The sequence below is a fragment of the Pituophis catenifer genome, unplaced genomic scaffold (genome assembly GCF_029215685.1).
Source record: "Pituophis catenifer annectens isolate HBS135680 unplaced genomic scaffold, rPitCat1.0.hap2 SCAF_17, whole genome shotgun sequence".
In the NCBI taxonomy this organism is placed as follows: Eukaryota; Metazoa; Chordata; class Lepidosauria; order Squamata; family Colubridae; genus Pituophis; species Pituophis catenifer.
Window position 1 is genome coordinate 12772168 of NW_027256897.1, and position 21511 is coordinate 12793678.

At 45.9% G+C, this 21511-nt stretch overlaps 1 protein-coding gene across 2 annotated transcripts in view; it reads right to left on the reverse strand.

Annotated features, from left to right (window-relative positions):
* EGFL7 (EGF like domain multiple 7) overlaps nucleotides 1-16146 on the reverse strand; it is a 34574-nt gene extending 18428 nt beyond the window's left edge. For both annotated transcript variants that reach the window (XM_070955834.1, XM_070955833.1), the window contains exons 1-4: nucleotides 15911-16146; nucleotides 11799-11867; nucleotides 1878-2072; nucleotides 558-680 (exon numbers count right to left, since the gene is read on the reverse strand). In XM_070955834.1, the coding sequence (XP_070811935.1) occupies nucleotides 558-680; nucleotides 1878-1960 (206 nt within the window). In that variant the 5' untranslated portion in view covers nucleotides 1961-2072; nucleotides 11799-11867; nucleotides 15911-16146. The remainder of the gene's footprint in view (nucleotides 1-557; nucleotides 681-1877; nucleotides 2073-11798; nucleotides 11868-15910) is intronic.
* Between the last annotated feature and the right edge of the window lie 5365 nt (nucleotides 16147-21511).

The following is a 21511-nucleotide window of genomic DNA, read 5'->3' on the forward strand; positions in this document are numbered from 1 at the left end:
CATGGATTCCTTCTTATTGTGAGTTTCTAAGCGAGTTTGCCCCATTTTACGACGTATCTTGCCACAGTTGTTAAGTTAGTAACATGGTTGCTACTAATTGGGAGTTGAAGTCCACACATCTCAAAGCTAACAAGGTGGAGAAACCCTGAATTAGATCGTGGGAAATCCCACTCTCTGGGGGGAGATGACTGAGGAGAAGGAAGCCAGCATTGCGTTCTTGGCTGGACCCAAAGGGTGCCCGCTATCTGCCCCAATGCCTTTCGATCAGCACTCAGAAGGGAATAAACCCAGATGAAAAGGAGAATGCAAAATGCATTGCCTTTCTACCTTGACCCTCCCACACCCTGTAGCAGGGAGTTCTAGAGGTTCACTGCATGCCATTGAAGGCTACAGAAACTTCCACCTATGTCCTTTTTCATAAACTGTCATGGGTTGTAGGTGGAACTTGCCGAGGCCTTCAACGGCATGCAATGAACCCCTGGAACTCCCTGCTACAGGATGTGGGAGGGTCAAGATAGAAGCCCAGACCATCCCCTGGTTTCTCTCCATTCTCTTGCCTGTATGTACTGCAGAGCCTGTTTCCCGGACACAGGGTGAGGTAGGGCTGGTGGACCAGCTGGACAAGGGAGGCGAGGTAGGACACGGTGTGGCTTCTCATCTTCATGGAGCATCCACCACACCTATGGGTGAGAAGCACAAAAGGACAACGCAGGGTCAGCCACAAGGAGGGTGTGTTTTGCACCTTGGCAATCCGATGCCGGCCTCTGACAGCAGAAAAGGGTCAATTAATGCCATGGGGTGGGTAGGGGTGGAGTCCAGAGGTCAGAAAAGTCAACAGAACACCCGAGATGGTGCAACTGACATGTTTTACGTTGTCAAATATGTGACACATGTAAAAAAAAAACAGGCAGAGTTTCCTCACACTGTCGTGACGGCTGCTTTGACGTATTTTTTTCCCCAAGTTAGTTAGTTATTTATTGTATTTTAAATGCAAATAGTAAATTGCCTCATGCAGATATTAGATAGGTACACAATTGATGTCTCTACAATATACAAGTGAAATTGTTAACACCACAATGATTTCACCTATACCTTAAAAGGTAAGGAAAATAAAAAATATAGCAATAGCACTTAGACTTATATACCGCTTCACAGTGCTTTTACAGCCCTCTCTAAGCGGTTTACAGAGTCAGCCTCTTGCCCCAACAATCTGGATCCTCATTTTACACACCTCGGGAGGATGGAAAGCTGAGTCAACCTTGAGCCGATCCAGATCGAACTGCTGGCAGTTGGCAGAATTAGCCTGTAATACTGCATTCTAACCATTGAGCCGACCTCGGCCACAGCTCTTAGGTAGAGATAGATAGATAGATAGATAGATAGATAGATAGATAGATAGATAGATAGATAGATATAGATAGATAGATAGATAGATAGATAGATAGATAGATAGATAGATAGATGAAAGAAAGAAAGAAATAGCCCTTAGACTTATATACTGCTTCACAGTGCTTTTACAGCCCTCTCTAAGCAGTGTACAGAGTCAGCCTCTGGCCCCCAACAATCTGGGTCCTCATTTTACCGACCTCGGAAGGACGGAAGGCTGAGTCAACCTTGAGCCTGGTGAGAATCGAACTGCTAAATTGCAGCCAGCCAGCAGTCAGCTGAAGTAGCCTGCAGTACTGCATTCTAACCACTGCACCACCATGGCCCGAAGTAGCGGAAGAGGTGCCCCTTGCTCTCACCCATCTCCTGGGTGGGTGAGGGCCATCTTTGGACCACCCAAGCTTGCCCCGTTAGTTTTGCAGAAAACCTTGAAAGTGCTTGCTATAATTTAGTCAGCTCTGCCTTTTCACTGGATGAGGGCAAGGACTCACCTGGGGCTGGAGAAACTCTCAATGCTGGTGGCTGCCAGGACCATGACAAGCCCCATGGTCCACAGCCAGCCTCCCCTTCTCATCCTTTCCCCTTTGCTGGGCCTTTTCGCTACTGCATCATCATCATCATCGCCTGAAGGACGGAGGGAGGATTCCCACGAGCGACTGCAACAGAAGTTGGTTCAGCAAGCTAGACTAGAAGCAGAAAGAACGAAACAAATTGAATGGGGGAAAAAAAGGAGCTTTAGCAAATTTCATCAAATTATCATCAAAAAGAAAATTTTTAAAAAGCAGCAATTAATCGTGCTGTTTTTTGGAAACAAGCAGCCCAATTTCTCTTAATTTTTAACTTTACGTGTATCACACTTTGCAAATATTTACAATTTGGAGAGATCGCGAAGGGGTTGTGTAATTCCCAGGCATTTACATGTGAGTAATCATGCCAGAACGCAAGTTTTAATTTTGCACAATGATTTTTTTTTCCCCCTTGCCTGGCTTGAAATTCTTGAGTGTAAAAGGAGCCAAAAAAAAAAAAAAAGAAAGAAAAGAAAATAGAATGATTATTTTTTAATGAAGAAAAATGGTAACTCAGAATGTTTATTAGCAACAACTTTTAGCCCAGATTGCTGATACAAATGGTGTGAATCCTAAGATTGGGCTCATGACCGCATGTACAGGATCTCAATGCCATCACAGGATATCATGTATTAAAAGGGTTTAAGCAACAATGAGCAAAGACAGGCATCGTTCTGCAGAAATCCAGGCATCGGGCCCCTCCGGCAACGACTCCTGTTTTCATGGCTATTCTCACAACCCCTTTTTTCCTGCGGAAAATTGAAGGCAAGAATGGAAGCGGTTTTGAATTGCCAGCACCGAACCCCAAATATTTGCAAACCCATTCTCAAGTAACAGCCACATATTTAAGCACTGAATCAATACATGCTAACAGGGGGCTTATTGCACAAACAGACACACAAACCAGTTTTTTTTTTTAATGAAACAATGCCATTCCAAACATCTGCAAGCTATTAGTAGTTGCAGCTAACAATAGCGAAGCAAAAGATAAGCAAGTATTTGAATCTTTTTTTTTCTTTTTTTTTTGGTTTTGCTTGGAATCCGCGGCAATAATTCAACTCACCACACATTTTATTGAAAATTAGATGAAACGCAGGCCCCGGGAGCCCCAAAGAGGAAAAAAAATGAGCTTTTTAAGAATGAGATCCCACGCAACCAGCCACTGCTGACAAATGAAGCAGAAAGAAAAAGGAATTTTTTGCACCCAGAAACATCTCTTCAAGGTCACAAGCCCTGCTGCTCTCTGCTGGCCTCCTCAAAAGTCAAGTCCACCCAGATCAATGAGCTGGCTTTGAACAGATGAACAGAGTTGGAAGGGACCTTGTAGGTCATCTAGTCCGACCCCCGTCCAAGCAGGAGATCCTAAATCATTTTCGACAGATGGCTTCTAATGCTGTCCTGGAATGCAGCCCAAGGCAGAATCCTATCTATCCACCCTTGGCAAAATTGCTTCCTTTATCAGGAGAGGGGAGAATATTTCTTGCACAGAGGGTTGAAATGAGTGTTTTCTGGGTGTTTTCACCATTTATTTATTCATTTTAGCAATAGCAATAGCACTTAGAATTCACAGTGCTTTTACAGCCCTCTCTAAGCGCTTTACAGAGTCAGCATATTGTCCCCAACAATCTGGGTCCTGATTTATTTTAGAGAATTTATCTAGCCACCTATTTGCTCACAGCAACTCTAGGCGGCTTACAGACAACAAAAACACAACGTAGAAAAAAATAAAAATAATAAAACGTAAAATAACAAAAAAAAAAAAACCAACCTCGGCTACACCACACACTCAAATCAACCATCCTTCCCACTCTGGATTCCCCAGACCACATCAGCTGACAAAATCACATCTTGAGGGCCAACCGAAGAGTGTCAGAATGGGGGTCAGTCTAATTTCTGAAGGGATGATGTTCCAGAGGGAGGGAGCCACCACAGAGAAGGCCCTTTTCCTGGGTCCCACCAAACATACTTCCTTCGGCGACGGGACCCGCAACATTCCTTACCTCCTAGTGGGTCGGGTAGATGTGACCGGCAAGAGACGGTCCCTCAGATCACCTGGTCCCAAGCCATGAAGGGCTTTAAAGGGGACAACCAGCACCTTGAATTGCACCCGGAAGCAAATCGGCAACCAATGCAGCTCCCTCAGGAGAGGTGACACATGTGCACACCGAGGTCTGCACAAAACCATGCGTGTTGCTGCATTTTGGACCAAGTGGAGCTGTTTAAGGTCAGCTCCATGTAAAGCGTGTTGCAATAATCAAGATGGGAGGTGAGGTGACGTGATCATGATATTACCTGGGTTGAGTAATGAAACATCTTCAAGAAAACAACTCAGCTCAGAGACCACCAAGGACCACTCCCATGCATTTATTTCGGCCTTTTAAATATGCTGGATTTCAGTTCCCCAGACAGTGGAGTCTTCGCTTTGAAGAAGGCTGTTCTTACCGTTATGTGGCAATAAGCCTCAATCACTCAAACCCAGGTTGTTGATCATGGTTTGGCAAAAAAACCCACCATCGTCTAGCTTTGTGCATCACGTCACATCAAACCATACAACCGGGTTCTACCTGAATGGGCAACTTCAGGACATCAACCCTTTGGCTTAAGTCAGATATTGCTAGTTTCCTCAAATACAGTAGTGGCCAAAAATTGTGGAAACCTTTTGGGAAAAGTGTATTTTCTAAAACAAGCTAATAACACCACTTTTTTATTTTGAGAAGTACCATAAAATTATATATCAATGGAAAGATAATTTAATAAAGAATGTAATGCAATCACTTTTATGAAGGATTTGCTATTAGAATCGCAGTTACAGTATAAAGAAGAAAAGTGAAACATGTAGAAAAAACGAGATATACAAAAATTATCACCATAGAAAAAAAACGAGATATATAAAAACGATCACCATGTCAGTTAATCCCTAGTTGGGTAACCTTTAGCATGAATGACGGCCTTACAACGTCTTCCCATGGAGTGAACCAAGTCTTTCAGTTCTGCAGCTGTTATCATGTGAAACCAAGATTGAAGGACGGCTTCTATTAACTGGGTTTTATTGCTGGGTCACTTCTGACTAACACGTTTCTTTAGTCGGAAAATCCATAGATTTTCCATTGGGTGAAGGTCTGGGCTATTCCCAGGCCACTCCAGCAGTAGAATAGGATTATCTTGAAACTCAAAAAAAAAAAAAAGTGGTGTTATTAGCCATCAAACCTCAAAAATACACTTTTCCCAAAAGGTTCCCACAATTTTGGCCACTTTTCCTCTCTGTGGTCTTGAATGAAATGACCTCTGACTCCAACTGGACATTTGTGTTGAAGGTAGAGATGCTTCGTCTCCAAGGATTGGCCAAGAGACACCATTGCAATGAGTTACCCACCCACCCCATCCTCCTCCGAAGCCTTTCCCGTTCCCAAATCAAAATTCACCCCTTCGAGAAGGCTCATTCTATTCACCTCTGCAAATTTCCACTTAGATGTTAATCAGTTTTGAAAGACCGGGGAAAAAACTTGTCCCAAGTTAGCTGTGAAATTAAAAACAAGCTTGCTGACATGAAAAAGGAGAACCTGTATTGTCTTTTCTCCTACAACCCCCTTCTCTCCGGAGGAGGAAAACAAGAAAGTTTTTAAAAGTTAAGAGTTTTTTTTTAATACCATTCCCAAGGCTAAAATCTAAATAATTACACAACCAAAGATCAAACCAAGCTGAAGCCAAGTCCACGTTCTCACAACCTCCTTCATCTAGGCTAAAAACGGGGCTGCATTATTTGAAGGGCTGTTGTGGGTCGGAGGTTATGTGATTCGAAAAAAGCACGTGAAATTAATTTTGTCTTGTCAAGTTGGGCTAAAGGTTTAGCAAGAGCCTTGATAGTACAGTGGTTTAGTGCACCCTGTTATTAACACAGCTGCCTGCAATTTCTGCTGGTTCGAATCTCTCCAAGGCTCAAGGTTGACTCAGCCTTCCATCCTTTCTAAGGTAGGTGAAATGAGGACCCAGTTTGTGGGGGCAATAAGCTGACTTTGTATAAAATATACAAAAGAATGAAGGCTATTGCTTAACGCATTGTAAGCCGCCCTGAGTCTCTGGAGAAGGGCGGCATATAAATCAAATAAAAAAAAAAAAAAAGTTGCACGAACCCCAAGAGAAGCAATCATCGTTTGCTATAAAAGACAAACTGGCTTTGTAACGCAACGCTAGAGAATGGACAAAGCTGAAGAAACCCAGTTGTGGCTTCACATGAGCTGAGAGACCAACTTCAGATGGGGAATGGCCATCAGATCACTTCCCTGGTAGCCATATTGGCTGAGATGGATGCCCAATGGTCACAGATTCAAACAGTATCTGGACCACAGGAAGTGAAGCAATGAACCTAGACTTCTAGGTGTCCAATCAATCTGTGCTGGCTGGGAATTTTGGGAATTGAAGTCCACAGGTCTTATAGTGGCCAAGATTGGACATCCTTGACCTAAAAGAAGGAAAATTCCTGTCTGGATCAGATCAAGGTAGCCCAGCCCTAATGCCTTTTCTTGCCAGCCTGCAATGAAAAGAAGGACTTAGGGGTGACATGATAGCAATGTTCCTATATCTAAGGGATTGCCACAAAGAAGAGAAGGTCAACCTATTATCCAAAGCATCTGAAGGCAGGATAAGAAGCAACGGATGGAAACTAATCAAGGAGAGAAGCAACTTAGAACTGACAGTGAGAACAATTAATAAGTGGAACGACTTGCCTCCAGAAGTTGTGAATGCTCCAACTGGAAGTTTTTAAGAAGAGACTGGACAATCCTTTGTCTGAAATGGCATGGGATTTCCTGTCTGAGCAGGGGGTTGGACTAGAAGACCTCCAAGGTCCCTTCCAACTCTGTTATTTTGTTATCCCTATCTGCCACCAGGCTCTTTGCAAACTGCCTTGGAGTGCCCCCTTCCACATGTTGCAAACAGCCCTGTTCCCAGACACCAAAGCCATTCCTTGGCCAGGCTGAGCAGCAGTGCCTAAGGGGCAAAGCAGATGAGCGGATCTATGGGGCGGCAATCCAGAAGGAGACTCTGAAACCTAAGCCCAGAGGGAGGACAACCTCCGATGTCCCCAGGATCTGCAAGCATCAGAACTGAGAACTGAAGAAGCTTCTTCAGATCTGTAAGTGAGGAAGGCCCGTCGCCAGTGGCTGAAATGCCAGCAAGTGGGGGCCAATTTGGAGCACGAGGTGCCCGTGGCATTCCTTGAACTCTTGTTGACGAATGTGAGAAGCTTCCAAGCAGAATGAAACAAAAAAAAAGTGGCAACTTCTTTGTAGCTCTGCAACCAACTAAAGTGGCGGTGTCAAACTGGATTTCTTAGAGGGCCGGAAAAACATTGTAGTTGTCCTCCACGGGCCAGCCTGGGGGGTGGGGGAGAAGGAGACATAACAGACGCCATCCTGCAGTACCCTGCCGGCCAAAACAGGGCACCGGTGGGGGGGTGCCACCACATGCCCCGTATTGGCTGGCAGGTTGCTGCAGGAGGCTGTCCAGGCCGAAAACGGGGCATGTGGGGGCTGCCCGGGGCCACCTCATGCCTCATTTTGGCCGGCAGGGTGCTGCAGGAGACTGTCCAGGCCAAAAACAGGGTATGTGGAGGCCGGCCACAGCCTCCCCACGCCCTGTTTTCACTAGCAGAGGCACCGTGGGCCAGTCCTTTGCTATTTCCAGGCTGGCCCACGGGCCACATCTAAGCACCCCGGAGCTGAAACTGCAGGAGTTCTGCATCGCCCTACAGCTTTCCAATCCAGGACAGAATTAAAAGAAATTTAGGATTAATTTCCAAGTGTCTCCAAGCAGGGAGGTCGCTGCCATCTGCTGAATTTGCACACCATTCTTCCTTTTAAAAGTGTGGCGCAAACTCAACCATTATGGCGTGCAAAATGGGGATTGCGGCAGCTGTTGGCGTGAACCCAGCCTACCCCCACCTGTTCAGCAAGCCAAGTCGTATTTGAGTTATTTCATTTTTACTGCGGATGTTTTGAGCGTAAGCTCTTCTGGCTAAGTGGCTGAGAAGCTTTTCGAATTGCGGCGGTCGGGAAATACGCGTAATAATTAAAAACTGGGCGAGTTAGTTCACACATTGCACCATGTCAAAGTTTGCTGCGACGATGCTAAGTTTGTTGAACACACCAGAATGGCTGGATATCCTGCCAGGATTATAAACCATGATTAACAGGCTGCAGAGAGTGGATTCGTACAAAATGCTATGCCAGAATCGCTTTACCTGCAAACAAACAAGCCTGAGAAATATGGACGTATGAAACACATATACAGGGAGTCCTCGACTTATGACCATTTTTCACACTTACGACCATTGCAAGCATCCCTACGGTCATGTGATCAAAATTTGGATGCTTGGCAACTGATTCATATTTATGACGGTTGCAATGTCCCGGGATCATGTGACCTTCCAACAAGTAAGGGGAAGCCTGATTCATTTAACAACCATGTTACTAACTTAATCACTGTGGTGATTCACTTAACAACTGTGGCAAGAAAAGTTGTAAAATGGAGCAAAACTGACTTAACAAATTTTTTCACTTAACAGCAGAAATTTTGGGCTCAATTAGGGTCGTAAATTGGGGAATGCCTGTACCGTTCACTTAATGACCGTTCACAGTTACAACGGCACTGAAAAAAGTAACTTACGACCATTCTTCACACTTATGACCATTGCAGCATCCCCAGGGTTGCTTGATTTACATTCGGATGCTAAACGATTGTTTCACATTTATGACGGTCGCAGTGTTCCGGGGTCACGTGATCCCTTTTTGCCACCTTCTGACAAGCAAAGACCATGGGGGGAAGTCCGATTCACTTAACAACCTTGTGACTAATTTAACAACTGCAGTGATTCGCTTAACAAACGGGGCAAGAAAAGTCGTAAAACGGGGCAAGCCTCACTTAACAAACGTGTCACTTAACCAGATAAATTGGGGGGGTGCTCAATCTCGGTCGTAAATCGGGGAAGACCCGTAGTAAGAAAAAAAATACATCTCCGACCGGCGACTCTTTTCCCCCCTGGTGACAAAAGCCCCTAAATTAACAGCTGCCCGTTGACCAGTTCAGGTCCTCCTTTTGCGCGGCCTCGGCAGGTCGGGAGCCTCGGGCGCGTCCTTCGGCCGGCGGGATTGCCCAGCCCAACCGGCGCCCGGCAGCTCCGAAAACGGACTTTGCCAAAAGAAATCCAAACTTTTCGCTCCCACGCTCCGCTCGGCTGCGCCTCCCCATCGCCGCCACTAGAGGGCGCCCCCTTCGGGATCGCTTTTTTAATACCTGGAGTTTGAGACACTCGGGTCCGGGGACCGAACCCCCTTCAATGGGGATGATGGGCTTCCCACCCACCCACCCACTCCCGCTCCACCAGCCGTGGGTAGCCCCCCCCACTTTCCGAAAGACCCCCCCCCCCTCTCCGTAGACGTCCACTCTTCCCAACTCGGCTCCCCATTGTCTCAGCATCCCCCCACCCCGACGCCTCCCCTCCCGAAAGACCCTCCTGGGGAGACGTCCTACTCTTCCCCACTGCGCCCCATTGGCTCAGTATCCCGACGCCCCCCTCCCGAAAGACCCTCCCCCGGGGAGACGCCCCACTCTTCCCCACTGACCCCCCTCGGCGCCCCATTGTCTCAGCATCCCCACGCCCCCCCTCCAGAAACCCCCCCCGGGGAGACGTCCCACACTGCCCCCCCGGCGCCCCATTGTCTCAGCATCCCCCCCATTCCTCGCCCCATCCCCCAAATTCACAGCCTGCTTCCAGCCGGAGTTCCTGGCCAGCAATGGGCTACTTTCCACCGGCAGCCGCCCCCCCCCCACGACCACTCATGCAAACCTGGTTTGCTCGTTCCTTCGCCCAAGGGAAATTGGGGAGGGGGCGGCAAGGCAGCGAGGCAGGCAAGCGCCGCCGGAGGTTGGACTGACTTGTCCCGCTCTGACCTCCCCGCTGCAGACGGCGGGGCTTGCGGGAGGGGGGATTTCCCCCTCCCCAAGTCCCCCCCAATGCGCCCGGCCCGGGGGTCTCGTCTCTCTCTCTCTCCCTGCCCGGCTCCTGACCTCCAAGGATGCGCCCGCGGGAAGGTTCGCCCGCCCAATTTGGGCTGCTCTCAATTGCAAGGAGGAAGCGGGTCTTTCTCGTGTGTCCCCCCCCCCCGCCCGCTTTTTCCTTCCAGAGAGGGAAGAAAATACCCCCCCTCTCCTTTCTTTTGGGGGTGGGAGGCAGGCAAGACAGAAGCGGGTCTCTCCCGGATGCAGCAGAGCCAGGAACCCGGGTCAGGAACGCAGCGGAGGAGAGATGCTTGGAAGGGGTCCTGGCTCCCCCATCTCCAGATCTGGGGGTAGTGCCCCATTTGGGGAGGTGGGCTCCCACTGCAACCAGGCGCTCCTCTCCCTTACCAAAGCCCCTTGGCTCTGGCAGGAAGATTTTCTTAGGTTTCTTGGTGGTCTTCCATTCTAAATTTGGCCAGTCCCCCCCCCATTTTTCCAAAGTCCCAGTAGCTTCCTTCTGCAGAGTGCATCTCCTGGGGGATAGGGACCTAGATACCTCCAGAGGTTTTCTTTTGCAACCATACAGATGTGACTCCCTTTGGGCTTGGGGGCAGGAGTTACTTCCCAAGGTAGTATACAGCTGTAGTGGGTTTCCTGGTGGTCTCCCATCCAGACTACAATGTTAAACTTCTTTGGAGCTCTTGATGCCCCCCCCCCCCCCCCCCGCTCCTTCCCTCTTCTACTGGTACAGTCAAGGAACAATCATTGTGGTAAAGCCCCCTCCCCCCCACTTCTCATGCCACCTTAGTTCGTGCATTAAAAATTGTAGCATAACTGCATTTCCAGCAAGTTAATTTTTGGAGAGTTTCTGGCACACGGTGCACTAACCTTGTTTGTGCCCAGCTCTCATACTAAGCAAGGTGTGCTTAATTGTGGTTTGTTGCATGAGTCACCAGTATATCCCTTCCGCCAGATTCAAGCAGAATGCTGCCAAAATACCCCTCAAAAGTTCTTATACACACACACACACACACACACACACACATATATACATATAGAATTTAGAACCATATATATACACATACATACATATGTATTTCTCTTTAGCCAGGTTCTTCCTACGTAAACCAAGATTTTTATGCAGCCCTAGTTCAGTGAAATCCCAATCCACTCGTTTCTAGGCTTTTTTTTTCCAGCAGCCAGCAAGCTCCCTGCTGCCCATTGGGAGACTAAGGAGACTATTTACAGGAATTATTTAATTTCTATTTGAATTAAATGTAGAGAAATTAATTAAACCCCATCAACATAATCGGCTCCTTGCATTTAATTTATCACATTTATTTAATTCAAGTGCAAGTTAGAAACAATCAATTGTTTTCCTATGTCCAAGGGCAACCTTCGATCTCTCTATCCCACAGCCTTGCCTCCTAGAAGGTGTAAACTGTAGCTACTATTTAATGGGGTTTGTTTAGGACTGCATCTTAAAAGTGGTTTACAGCACTTAGCCAAGAATATGCCTATAAAGATCAGCTGGCAAACTGAACATAAGCCGTGATTTGGAAATAGTTCAAGTCTACTCAGAGGCTTCTCTGATGCGGTTTTTAAGGACTTCGGGCATCTCCCTTAAACCAGTTTCCTTCAAATTTTGATTCAAGAAACCCCAGGATAACTGTAGTTACTTACTATCATCTTCCCCTACCTTTTGCCCATGCCGGCTGGGGATGATGGGAGAGGAAATTTAGCAGTTGTACGGAGGGTGGATTAGAAATATTAAAAAAAATGCAGCTCCTGGAAACCTGGAGTTCTTTTAAAATGGACAGCAGAGGAAATAAACTTAATTTCAGGCCTTACCTGTTTCTGGCTTGGTCATTCATCATTAAACAGAACTTGTTCCTTTTCAGGTATTTTGATTTCTTATTGCTGGAGCAAAAAAACAAAAACACAGATATTAAAGTGTCCATTCAGCACATGAAGTCATCCCCGGAGGCCAATGTTTGTCTGTTCCCATTTTGACCACCTTAAGATGGCTAAACAGATGTTGGTTGGCTTTTTCAGGTTTTTAAACACACAGGAGCAAAATCAGTCATTATTTTTCTTTTTTCTTTTAATTTTTCCTTTTTTTCTCCCTGGTCTTGCTTTGTCCAGTTCAGTTTCCTTCCTGCTTGCAGTCTTTTAGAAAAACCCATCGCATAATTATTTTTGTTTTCTTTAATCCTAATAAAGTGGTGGTTTTTTTTAACTATCAAGGTTGAAACTGGGGGCTTCCCTCTAAAGGGCCTGGTGGCTCAGCAGACTGATAGCATTGTGATTAACACCAGCTGTCTGCAATTACTGCAGGTTCGAATCTCTCCAAGGCTCAAGGTTGACTCAGCCTTCCCTCCTTTCTAAGGTAGGTTAAATGAGGACCCAGTTTGTGGGGGCAATAAGCTGACTTTGTATAAATATACAAAAGGATGAAGGCTATTGCTTAACGCATTGTAAGCCGCCCTGAGTCTCCGGAGAAGGGCGGCATATAAATCAAATTTTAAAAAAAATTAAAAAAAATAAAGTAAGCTGAAGACAGCACATTCCGTCAGAAACAAAAGTAACTGGGAATAATACAAAATCATATTCTCAGGAAAAATGGGAGCAAAGAATCTGAGGGGGGGGGAAAGTGAGTGACATTTTAGCATAGGGTCACCTATGGTTTTTCATGTCTGATGTCAGACACCGCCTAGAATCCTTTGTGATTGGGGTGGATTATAAATACTTTGAAACCGTTGCAATTTGCTAAGATTTTAGGCTGCCGGGTTAAGGCAAGAAGTGTGGGAGAAAAGAGGGAAGCCCAGAAGGAAGTGTGTGAAATTCTCTCCACCACAAAGACAATTCCCAACAATTAACCCACAACTACACCACGTTCATTCCTCCTGAAACGAATCCAAGCAAAACCTCAGAAGTAAAAAATAAAATAAAAAATGATGCTGTAGAAACAGAGGCAGCCTTACAATGGGATCCGTGAGTAAAAGGCGTGTAGGTAGTGCAAGAAGAGGAACACTCCTACTCTCTTACTCTCAGGTAAAATAGTGCAAAGAGAGCAAAGCAAATCTTTGGAATTTGGTGTAGGGTCTGCTTTTGCCGGGGGTTGGACTAGATGACCTCCAAGGGTCTCTTCCTTGTTAATCTCTATCTGTATAGTTTAAGCCCTGCAACTGAATGGAAAGTAGCAGACACGGCTGGGAAGGGAGGATGGAGAGATACAAATCACATCCAGAAACAAAAACTTTTTTCTTGGGCAAATTTTGGAGTTGGGAAGGAGAAAAAAATGGATTGAAATTGTTCCTTTTCTTCTCCCCTAAAACTCAGCTCTTCTGTCCAAGTTGTAGGACAGCTATGTCCCTTGTCCCAAGACCCTTTTTTTGGCAAGAGTCCAAAAAAGAGTCCAAAAAAAACCAACCTACTATTTTCTTCGGGAGGGAGAGAGAGAGAGCAGTTTATTATTTTATTTTATTTTATTTTATTTTATTTTATTTTATTTTATTTTATTTTATTTTATTTTATTTTATTTTATTTTATTTTATTTTATTTTATTTTATTTTATTGCACCTTTGAAATATGCTAAAAGATTTCTTCTTCAAGTCAGGAAAGAAATCAAATTGCCTGCTTTTTCAGAAAGGGAAAAAAAAATCCCTTTATTTAGGATTTCCAGGAATTTTCAAAACTGAGGGGGTGAGAAATGAAAAATCACAACGAAACAGCCTCAATCTTTTCTATTCCTTTCAGACCTTGGAAAAACAAAGATGAATTTCAAATATATATATATATATATATATCCCATGGGAAAATGGGAGTCATTTCTAAAGAATAAAGCTTTTCTTTGTTCTCTCTCATTTCGGTGCTGGACATTGCTATGATCTTGCAGTTAGTGGCTGGGTTTACGCCTGGTCTTAAGCCATGGTTTGTACGTTGCTTATTGAATAAGTCACAATAAGTTGGCTGAGTTGATACCACTCATTAAACTATAAACTACCCTGTTTCCCCCAAAGTAAGACATCCCCTGATAATAAGCCCAATCGGGTTTTTTGAGTGCATGGCAATAAGGCCAAGCTCTTATTTCAGGGTTCAAAAAAATATAAGACAGGGTCTTATTTTCGGGGAAACACAGTATGCTTTCACAGTGAACTATTAAACAGATTATTAGGGCAAAAACCTCCCATGCTGCTGGGAACTCTGTCAAAATTAGATGGGGGAGTCAAAATCCTTGGGGGCAAACAGACATCCCAGGCAAATTCTCCCTGGACAATCAGGACTTAAAATAGAGCTGGGAGGAACCTTGGAGGTCTTGTCTAGCTCCCCTATACTATTTCAGATAATTTCTGCCTTAGATCATGCTTGGAAACATGTTTCCTAAGGTGAAGGAGAGGGTGCTGCTTTCCAAGCCCCATATTTTCAGAATATCCCACACTATAAAAAAGAGGTTGAGACTCTGGAAAGAGTGCAGAGAAGAGCAACCAGGATGATTAGGGGACTGGAGGCTAAAACATACGATGAACGGTTGCAGGAACCGGGCCTGGCTAGTCTAGTGAAGAGAAGGACCAGGGGAGACAGGATAGCAGTCTTCCAGTATTTGAGAGGCTGCCACAGAGAGGAGGGGGTCAACTTATTTTCCAAGGCATCCGAAGACCTTGGACAAGGAACAATGGATGGAATTTTCTGACAGTGAGAGCAATCAACCCGTGGAATTGAAGTTGCCTTCAGAAGTTGTGGGAGCTTCATCACTGGAGGCTTCCAAGAAGAGACTGGACTGCCATCCGTCAGGAATGGCGTAGGGTCTCCTGCTTGGGCAGGGGGTTGGACTAGATGACCTACAAGGTCCCTTCCAGCTCTGTAAATCTATTTAAAAAACATCTGTTAAACTATCAAGTCCGAAAAGGTGGGTTGGGACATAGAAGGCTGATCCTAGGCACAGAAAAAGATTTCCCAGCTGTTGTACAGCACACAGTTTCTCTGGCACGGATGGCCGTGCCTGGGAACGCTTCAAGGCAGTCCAGACGAGTCCAAAGTGGCAGCTGCCAAGCCATTGGAAGCACCCCGTGATGGAGCTGTTGGGGGACCTCGTCTGCCCTTGTTCATCCCCAGAATACTGGAAAGTAGAACCAGATCTCCCCTAAGCCAGAACACAAACCGTGCCTACCTTCATAAGCAGCTTTGAGGTTGGGCTAGCTTAGCTTAATAGGTCCCTTTAGGACTTGGGACATGGCATGAAGCTAGTAGATAGGCTCACTTAGAAACCAGGATAAGCCTTTTGTGCCAATCCAGTCCTGGTCTTCCCAACAAACCTGGGCCATTTCAGTTCCTTGGCTTCACATGCAGCCTCGGGTTCAAGAGTGCTGTCCCTCTCGCCTTCAATCTGGCTTGGATGTGAATCCAATTAGGTAAGGCATTAAAAAGCTCAGCTCCATCCGTTAGGAACCCGAGTTTCTCTCTGCCATTCTGGCTCCAGCCGAGACCCGAATACCAGATTCACACAACGGATCAACCTAGCCAAAGATTGAGAGGAAGACCCAACTGCTAAGCAAAAACCTAGAAGTGGCATTCAGAGTGAAGTTCCTAACCTGAAGCCCTTGATAGGTTCAAAACAGTCGGGTAAAGAAGGAGCAACTGCATTTACATAACCCTGCTCAATTCAGGGACTTTCTCTCTCTCTCTTTGGGGCTAAATGGGTTGTGTGAACCCAGCCTGTGGAGCATTGTGTGAATCCCAAAAATGGGCTTTTTCTGCAACCATATGCAATGTGTGATGTGAAGCCAACCCAACCCAACTTGTTCTGAAGAGCGTCTCCTCTGCAAATAACATTCTACTAGATGCAAATGTCCTCACTTGAGCACAGGTGGAGAATAAACCAGCAATGGAGACCCACCACTACATAGAAGTCCCTCCAAAGCCCCACATCGTAGGAAACCTGACCCATCAACTCTCATACCTACCTGGGATCTTCTCGTCTTGTCTTCTCTGGTGGGCCTGGGACGGGGCTTCCTCTGCCCAGCTTTCCCCACCAGCTCTCCTGGCGTCCTGCCGCCACCTGACCAAGTTCTGCTGAACTCTGCTTCTTCATGGTTCAAGGCCTCCCCACCCCGGTTGGGGCTGACTCTGGGATTTCTACTCTGCTTCTGCTGTCCAAGTCACGGAACAATGGCGGTCAGCAGCAATGACGGTCCCTTTGGAAGTGGAAGGGCGGCTTTTTATGTCCTCCTTCCTGTATAAATCAGGCCTGGGATGGACAATCCAGGCAGGAAGTGTTGTGAATGTTGGTGCCTGATAAGGAGATGGGCGAGCAGAAGCAAACACCGAACAGCTCAGCAGGGAATTTGGTACGAAACAGCCATCTTATGCCAAAAGGAAGAGGCGGCTGGGGGATTGGGAGGAGAGGAGGGGGGGGCAGGTTCGATCAGGGAGGGGCTCTGCATACAGAAGCCACTTCAGGAATGCCCGGTTTCCCCCACTTGACTCAGGAGGAAGCCATGAGACGGGAACAGCTCTCTCCACCTGAACTTCTAACTTGGTTTCTCCTAACCAGCTTCTGAGAAAGGGCAGATTTCTGCCTCAGATTCCATAGCTAGGTGGGGTCTCCCTGGGGAAATCTATCTTAAATGGGGGTGCCCTCAATGGGGAGACTCTTGAGTCCTTGAGTCACCATTGCCTGGGTTGGTTGAAGTTTAGCAGGTGGGGTGAGCCTAGCTGGGGAATAACCTGGACCTCACACCTTAGAGTAGTGCAGGGGTCCTCAAACTTGGCAGCTTTAAGACTTGTGGACTTCAACTCCCAGAATTCTCCAGCCAGCTGGCTGGAGAATTCTGGGAGTTGAAGTCCACAAGTCTTAAAGCTGCCAAGTTTGAAGACCTCTGGAGTACTGTTTCTCAACCTTAGGAACTTTTAAGCAGACTTCAATTCCCAGAATGCTGGCTGGGGAATTCTGGGAGTTGAAGTTCACACCTCTTAAAGTTGCCAAGATTGAGAAATTGCTATAGATGCCCTGCATAGCTTAGCTGTATTTTTCCCCCCAGTTTGGATCTCAAGAAAGCAACGTTTTGGATCCCTGATTTGTTTCCCAACTTAACACAAAGAGGCAGGTTGTGGTTTTTGTTTTTTTAAAAAAAATTGATTTATATGCCGCCCTTCTCCAGAGACTCAGGGCGGCTTACAATGCGCTAAGCAATAGCCTTCATCCTTTTGTATATTTATACAAAGTCAGCTTATTGCCCCCACAAACTGGGTCCTCAATTTACCTACCTTAGAAAGGATGGAAGGCTGAGTCAACCTTGAGCCTGGCAAGATTTGAACTTACTAATTGCAGACAGCTGGAGTTAAATTAAATTATAATGCATTAGTCTGCTGAGCTATCCAGGCTCCTGGTTGCAGGGTACGGCCAAAAAAACCATTCAAGGTGATGGCATAGAGTGCCGTCAAGACTTCCCACTTAAAGAACAATTCTTAGTTGTATAAACAGGGCATGGACTCAAAATCACATGAAGTGTTAGTACCGCTTTATGTTAGGCCACACCTGGAATGCTGCATCCTGTTTTGGTCCCCACATTACAAAAAAGAGGTTGAGACTTTGGAAAAAGTGCAGAGAAGAGCAACTGAGATGATCAAAGGCCCGGAGACTAAAACATATGAAGAACAACTGCAGGATTTGGGTCTGGCTAGTCTAGAGAAAAGAAGGACTGGGGAAGGGGGGGGGGGCCGACAGGATAGCCGTCTTCCAGTATTTGAGGGGCTGCCACAAAGAAGAGGGGGTCAAATTATTTTCCAAACAACCAGAAGGCAAGAAACAATGGAGGGAAACTAATCAAGGAGAGAAGCAATCTGGAATTAAGGAGAAACTTCCTAACAGTGAGGACAATTAACCATTGGAACAGCTTGCCACCAGAAATCGTGGGTGCTTCATCACTGGAGGTTTTTAAGAAGAGACTAGACAGCCCCACGTGTCTGAAATGGTCTAGGGTCTCTTGCTTGAGGGGGTTGGACTAGAAGACCTCCAAGGTCCTTTCCATCTCTATTTTGATTGATTGAACGGAGAAGTGCCAATTGCAACAGCTCCTTGACACCATTGTAAAGGAGGAAGTAAAGCAGATGGATGGATACCGGTCCCATTTGGCTGCCAGAGTCATAATTTGATCCTCCAAATATGGTCACTGATCACAAGGAGTGCACATTTTGCAAATTTGCTAGCGATTAGCGAAAACAATGGTCCCCAGCCTGGTACCTTTCCAGAACTTTGGGGAGGTTGCCAGTTCAGGGAACAGGATGAAAGAATAATCTTCTCAAATGCCCACAGAGCTTGAGGATAAATGCAAACTAACTGCATCTCAGAAAACCACTTCCTGAGCTGTTGCACAATTCCAGAGAAGCCAGAAATAAGAAAGAATCGCTTAGCTTGGGGAAACAGCTTTCTTCCTTTCTCATGATAGAAACTCGAGCGGGATATATATCTTTTCATCTGACAGATCGCAGGCACAGTCGGTTTGTTGAGAGCTCAGAAAGTGCTGAAAAAGAAATAGACAAATGGGTAAATGGAGCCTCCACTTTCAGAAACAGTGTATCTGTGAATGCCCTATGGTGGAGACACTGCAGAGGATATGATGCCTGCCACAGTTAGCTGGACCAGATCACCCAGTATACTGGAGGCCACTGCAATTCGGCTTTCAGGAAGACTGATGCAAAATTGGACTTTATATAAATCACAAGGATTAACAGATTAATAGAGTTGGAAGGGACCTTGTAGGTCATCTAGTCCAACCCCCCCCCCCCCCCGTCCAAGCAGGAGACCCTACACCATTTCTGACAGATGGCGGTCCAGTCTCTTCTTGAAAGCTTCCACTGATAAAGCTCCCACAATTTCCAAAGGCAACTTCTGTTCCATGGGTTGATTGTTCTCACTGTCAGAAAGTTTCTCCTTATTTCCAGGTTGAATCTCTCCTTGCTCAGTTTCCATCCTTGTCTGGCCTTCGGGTGCTTTGGAAGATAGCTTGACCCCCTCCTCTCTAGGGAAGTCCCTCAAATATTGGAAGATGCTATCACTCCAGTGGTGGGTTGCTCCTGGTTCGCACCGGTTCACAAAATAGTAGTAAAAAATTTTAGTAGTTCGGAGAATCGGTAATAACAAATACTCTGTCTTACACACTGGCAACAAAAATCAGAACACCAAATACAAGCTGGGTGGATACGACCTCATAGATGACTCTCACTCTGTCAAGGACCTAGGAGTACTCATCTCAAACGATCTAAGCCCCAGAGCTTACTGTAACAACATTGCCCAAAAGGCATTAAGAGTTGTTAACCTAATCTTGCAAAGCTTCTTTTCCGGTAACATTGTACTGCTAACTAGGACATACAAAACCTTTGCTAGACCAATTCTCGAATACAGCTCATCTGCCTGGAATCTACACTGTATATCAGACATTAATACAATTGAGCGAGTCCAGAGGTATTTCACGAGAAGAGTCCTCCACTCCTCTGCTCACTATAGAATCCCTTATGTCACCAGGCTTCAAATTTTGGGCTTGGACAACATGGAACTACGCCGCCTTTGGTCTGACCTAAGCATAATACACAAAATTGTCTGCTACCACGTCTTATCTGTCAATGACTTCTTCACCTTCAACCTCAACAATACACGGACAAACAATAGATACAAACTCAAGGTAAACCGCTCCAGACTCGATTGCAGAAAATACGACTTCAGCAACAGAGTGGTCAATGCCTGGAATGTTCTACCTGACTCTGTTGTTACTTCCTCAAACCTTCACAGCTTCAACCTTAAACTGTCTACCGTGGACCTCACCCCATTCCTAAGAGGTCCGTAAAAGGGGCGTGCATAAGTGCACCAGCGTGCCCACCATCCCTGTCCTACTGTCCCCATTTATTTGTACTCATTTCCTGTGATCATGTCCATGTTTATACTTATACCTGTTTTCTCATACATGTTTGACAAACTAAAAAAAAAAATTAAAAAAGTGTGTAGGGCAGTCCAACCCTTTTCTCCTTGGCTCTGTCCAGCGTTCGATGAGGTCCACAGACCGCTTTCGGCAGAAGTTCTGAATGAAGGAAGTCCCCTTCCTCTCTTTATTCCAACTTTTCAGGGTCCATAAAACACCCTAACCCTCCTGCTCACTAGCTTGGTTGGACTCCCTGGTCCCCCCCGGTTCTCAAGAAAGTTTGGACTTCCAGATGGACCTTGAAGGGTGGGAAGTGGAGGTGAAGGCCCGGGTCTGCAGATCTCCCCGAAGGTTGGATCAATGCTTGCAATCCCATTGATACTGCAAGAAGAGAAGGTCACCTCAACTCCCACAACGGATGAATGGCTGCAAAAACTGATGGAGTTAGCAGAGATGGCTAAATTGACTGCTCTTCCACTTGGAAACCACTTCTGGACTTTGTGTTTGAGGTGGGGGGAAAAAATGAAACTTTGATTTTGGGTTTTACCAGTTAGGTAGGTTTGTTGTTATAGAAATGGCTAGTTTTTAGTACTATGAAAAAAGTTAAAAGTTGAGCGTAGATCTTAATGTCATATTCAACTGCACCAAAGGAGTTGGAAGTCAATGCCCTTTTTTTGGTCTTTTTCCCTTCCTTTCCCCCCACTATTTCCTTCCCTTTTTTCCTTCCTTAATTTCCCTAATCCTGGCTTTTGTATTCTCTTTGTATGTTATATTATAAACTAATAAAACTATATACATAAAAAGATGCTGCAAGAAAAGAGAATCTGGGCAGGCGAGCTATTTGTGCAAAAAAAAAATTGTTTTTATCCCAAGCAGCAAAACAGCCTTCTCTCCTTCCAGTTCCCCTCACCCACCCCTCCTCGGGTGCCCACAAATCCAGCATTCACAATTCACACTAAGCAGCAGCAAATCTCTGTTTCCTGTCCCTCTCCGGAAACAGGAAGTGAATGCAAGGGGGAGATTGGGAGATTGGGAGTTTGGAAGAACAATGCAAATCTCATCCTGGAGGAAACAGGAACTGCGTCAGGAAAGCAAAATCACTTTGTTGGGAAGGGAAGAGGCAGTGACCTTTGCATCGAAGAACTCGGGAGGCATGGAAACCCGCGACAAATATAGCCTCTCAAGGCCTTTCCTGGAATGGGGCGCTCGGCAGCCCAGGCCTTCCTCTTCAAGGGGGCCACTGTGGTGCAGTAGCAATTGTGTAGATGTGTGCAGATGGAGGACATGACCATCCATGTCTGCCTTCAACCACAAAAATGGGTGGGGGGGAATAATCTGGCATTTCAGTAGAAAATCCGACATTCTCTTCCAAGTTAGCACAATATCAATGGACTGGTTTGTCCCCAAAGACCATCATGCTGAGCCTTGCAATAAGGAATCAAACCCACTCTGGCTTGGGATTATAGAGTACTGCATCCAGTTTTGGTCCCCACACTATAAAAAAGAGGTTGAGACTCTAGAAAGAGGGCAGAGAAGAGCAACCAAGATGATTAGGAGACTGGAGGCTAAAACATACGATGAACGGTTGCAGGAACCGGGCCTGGCTAGTCTAGTGAAGAGAAGGACCAGGGGAGACAGGATAGCAGCCTT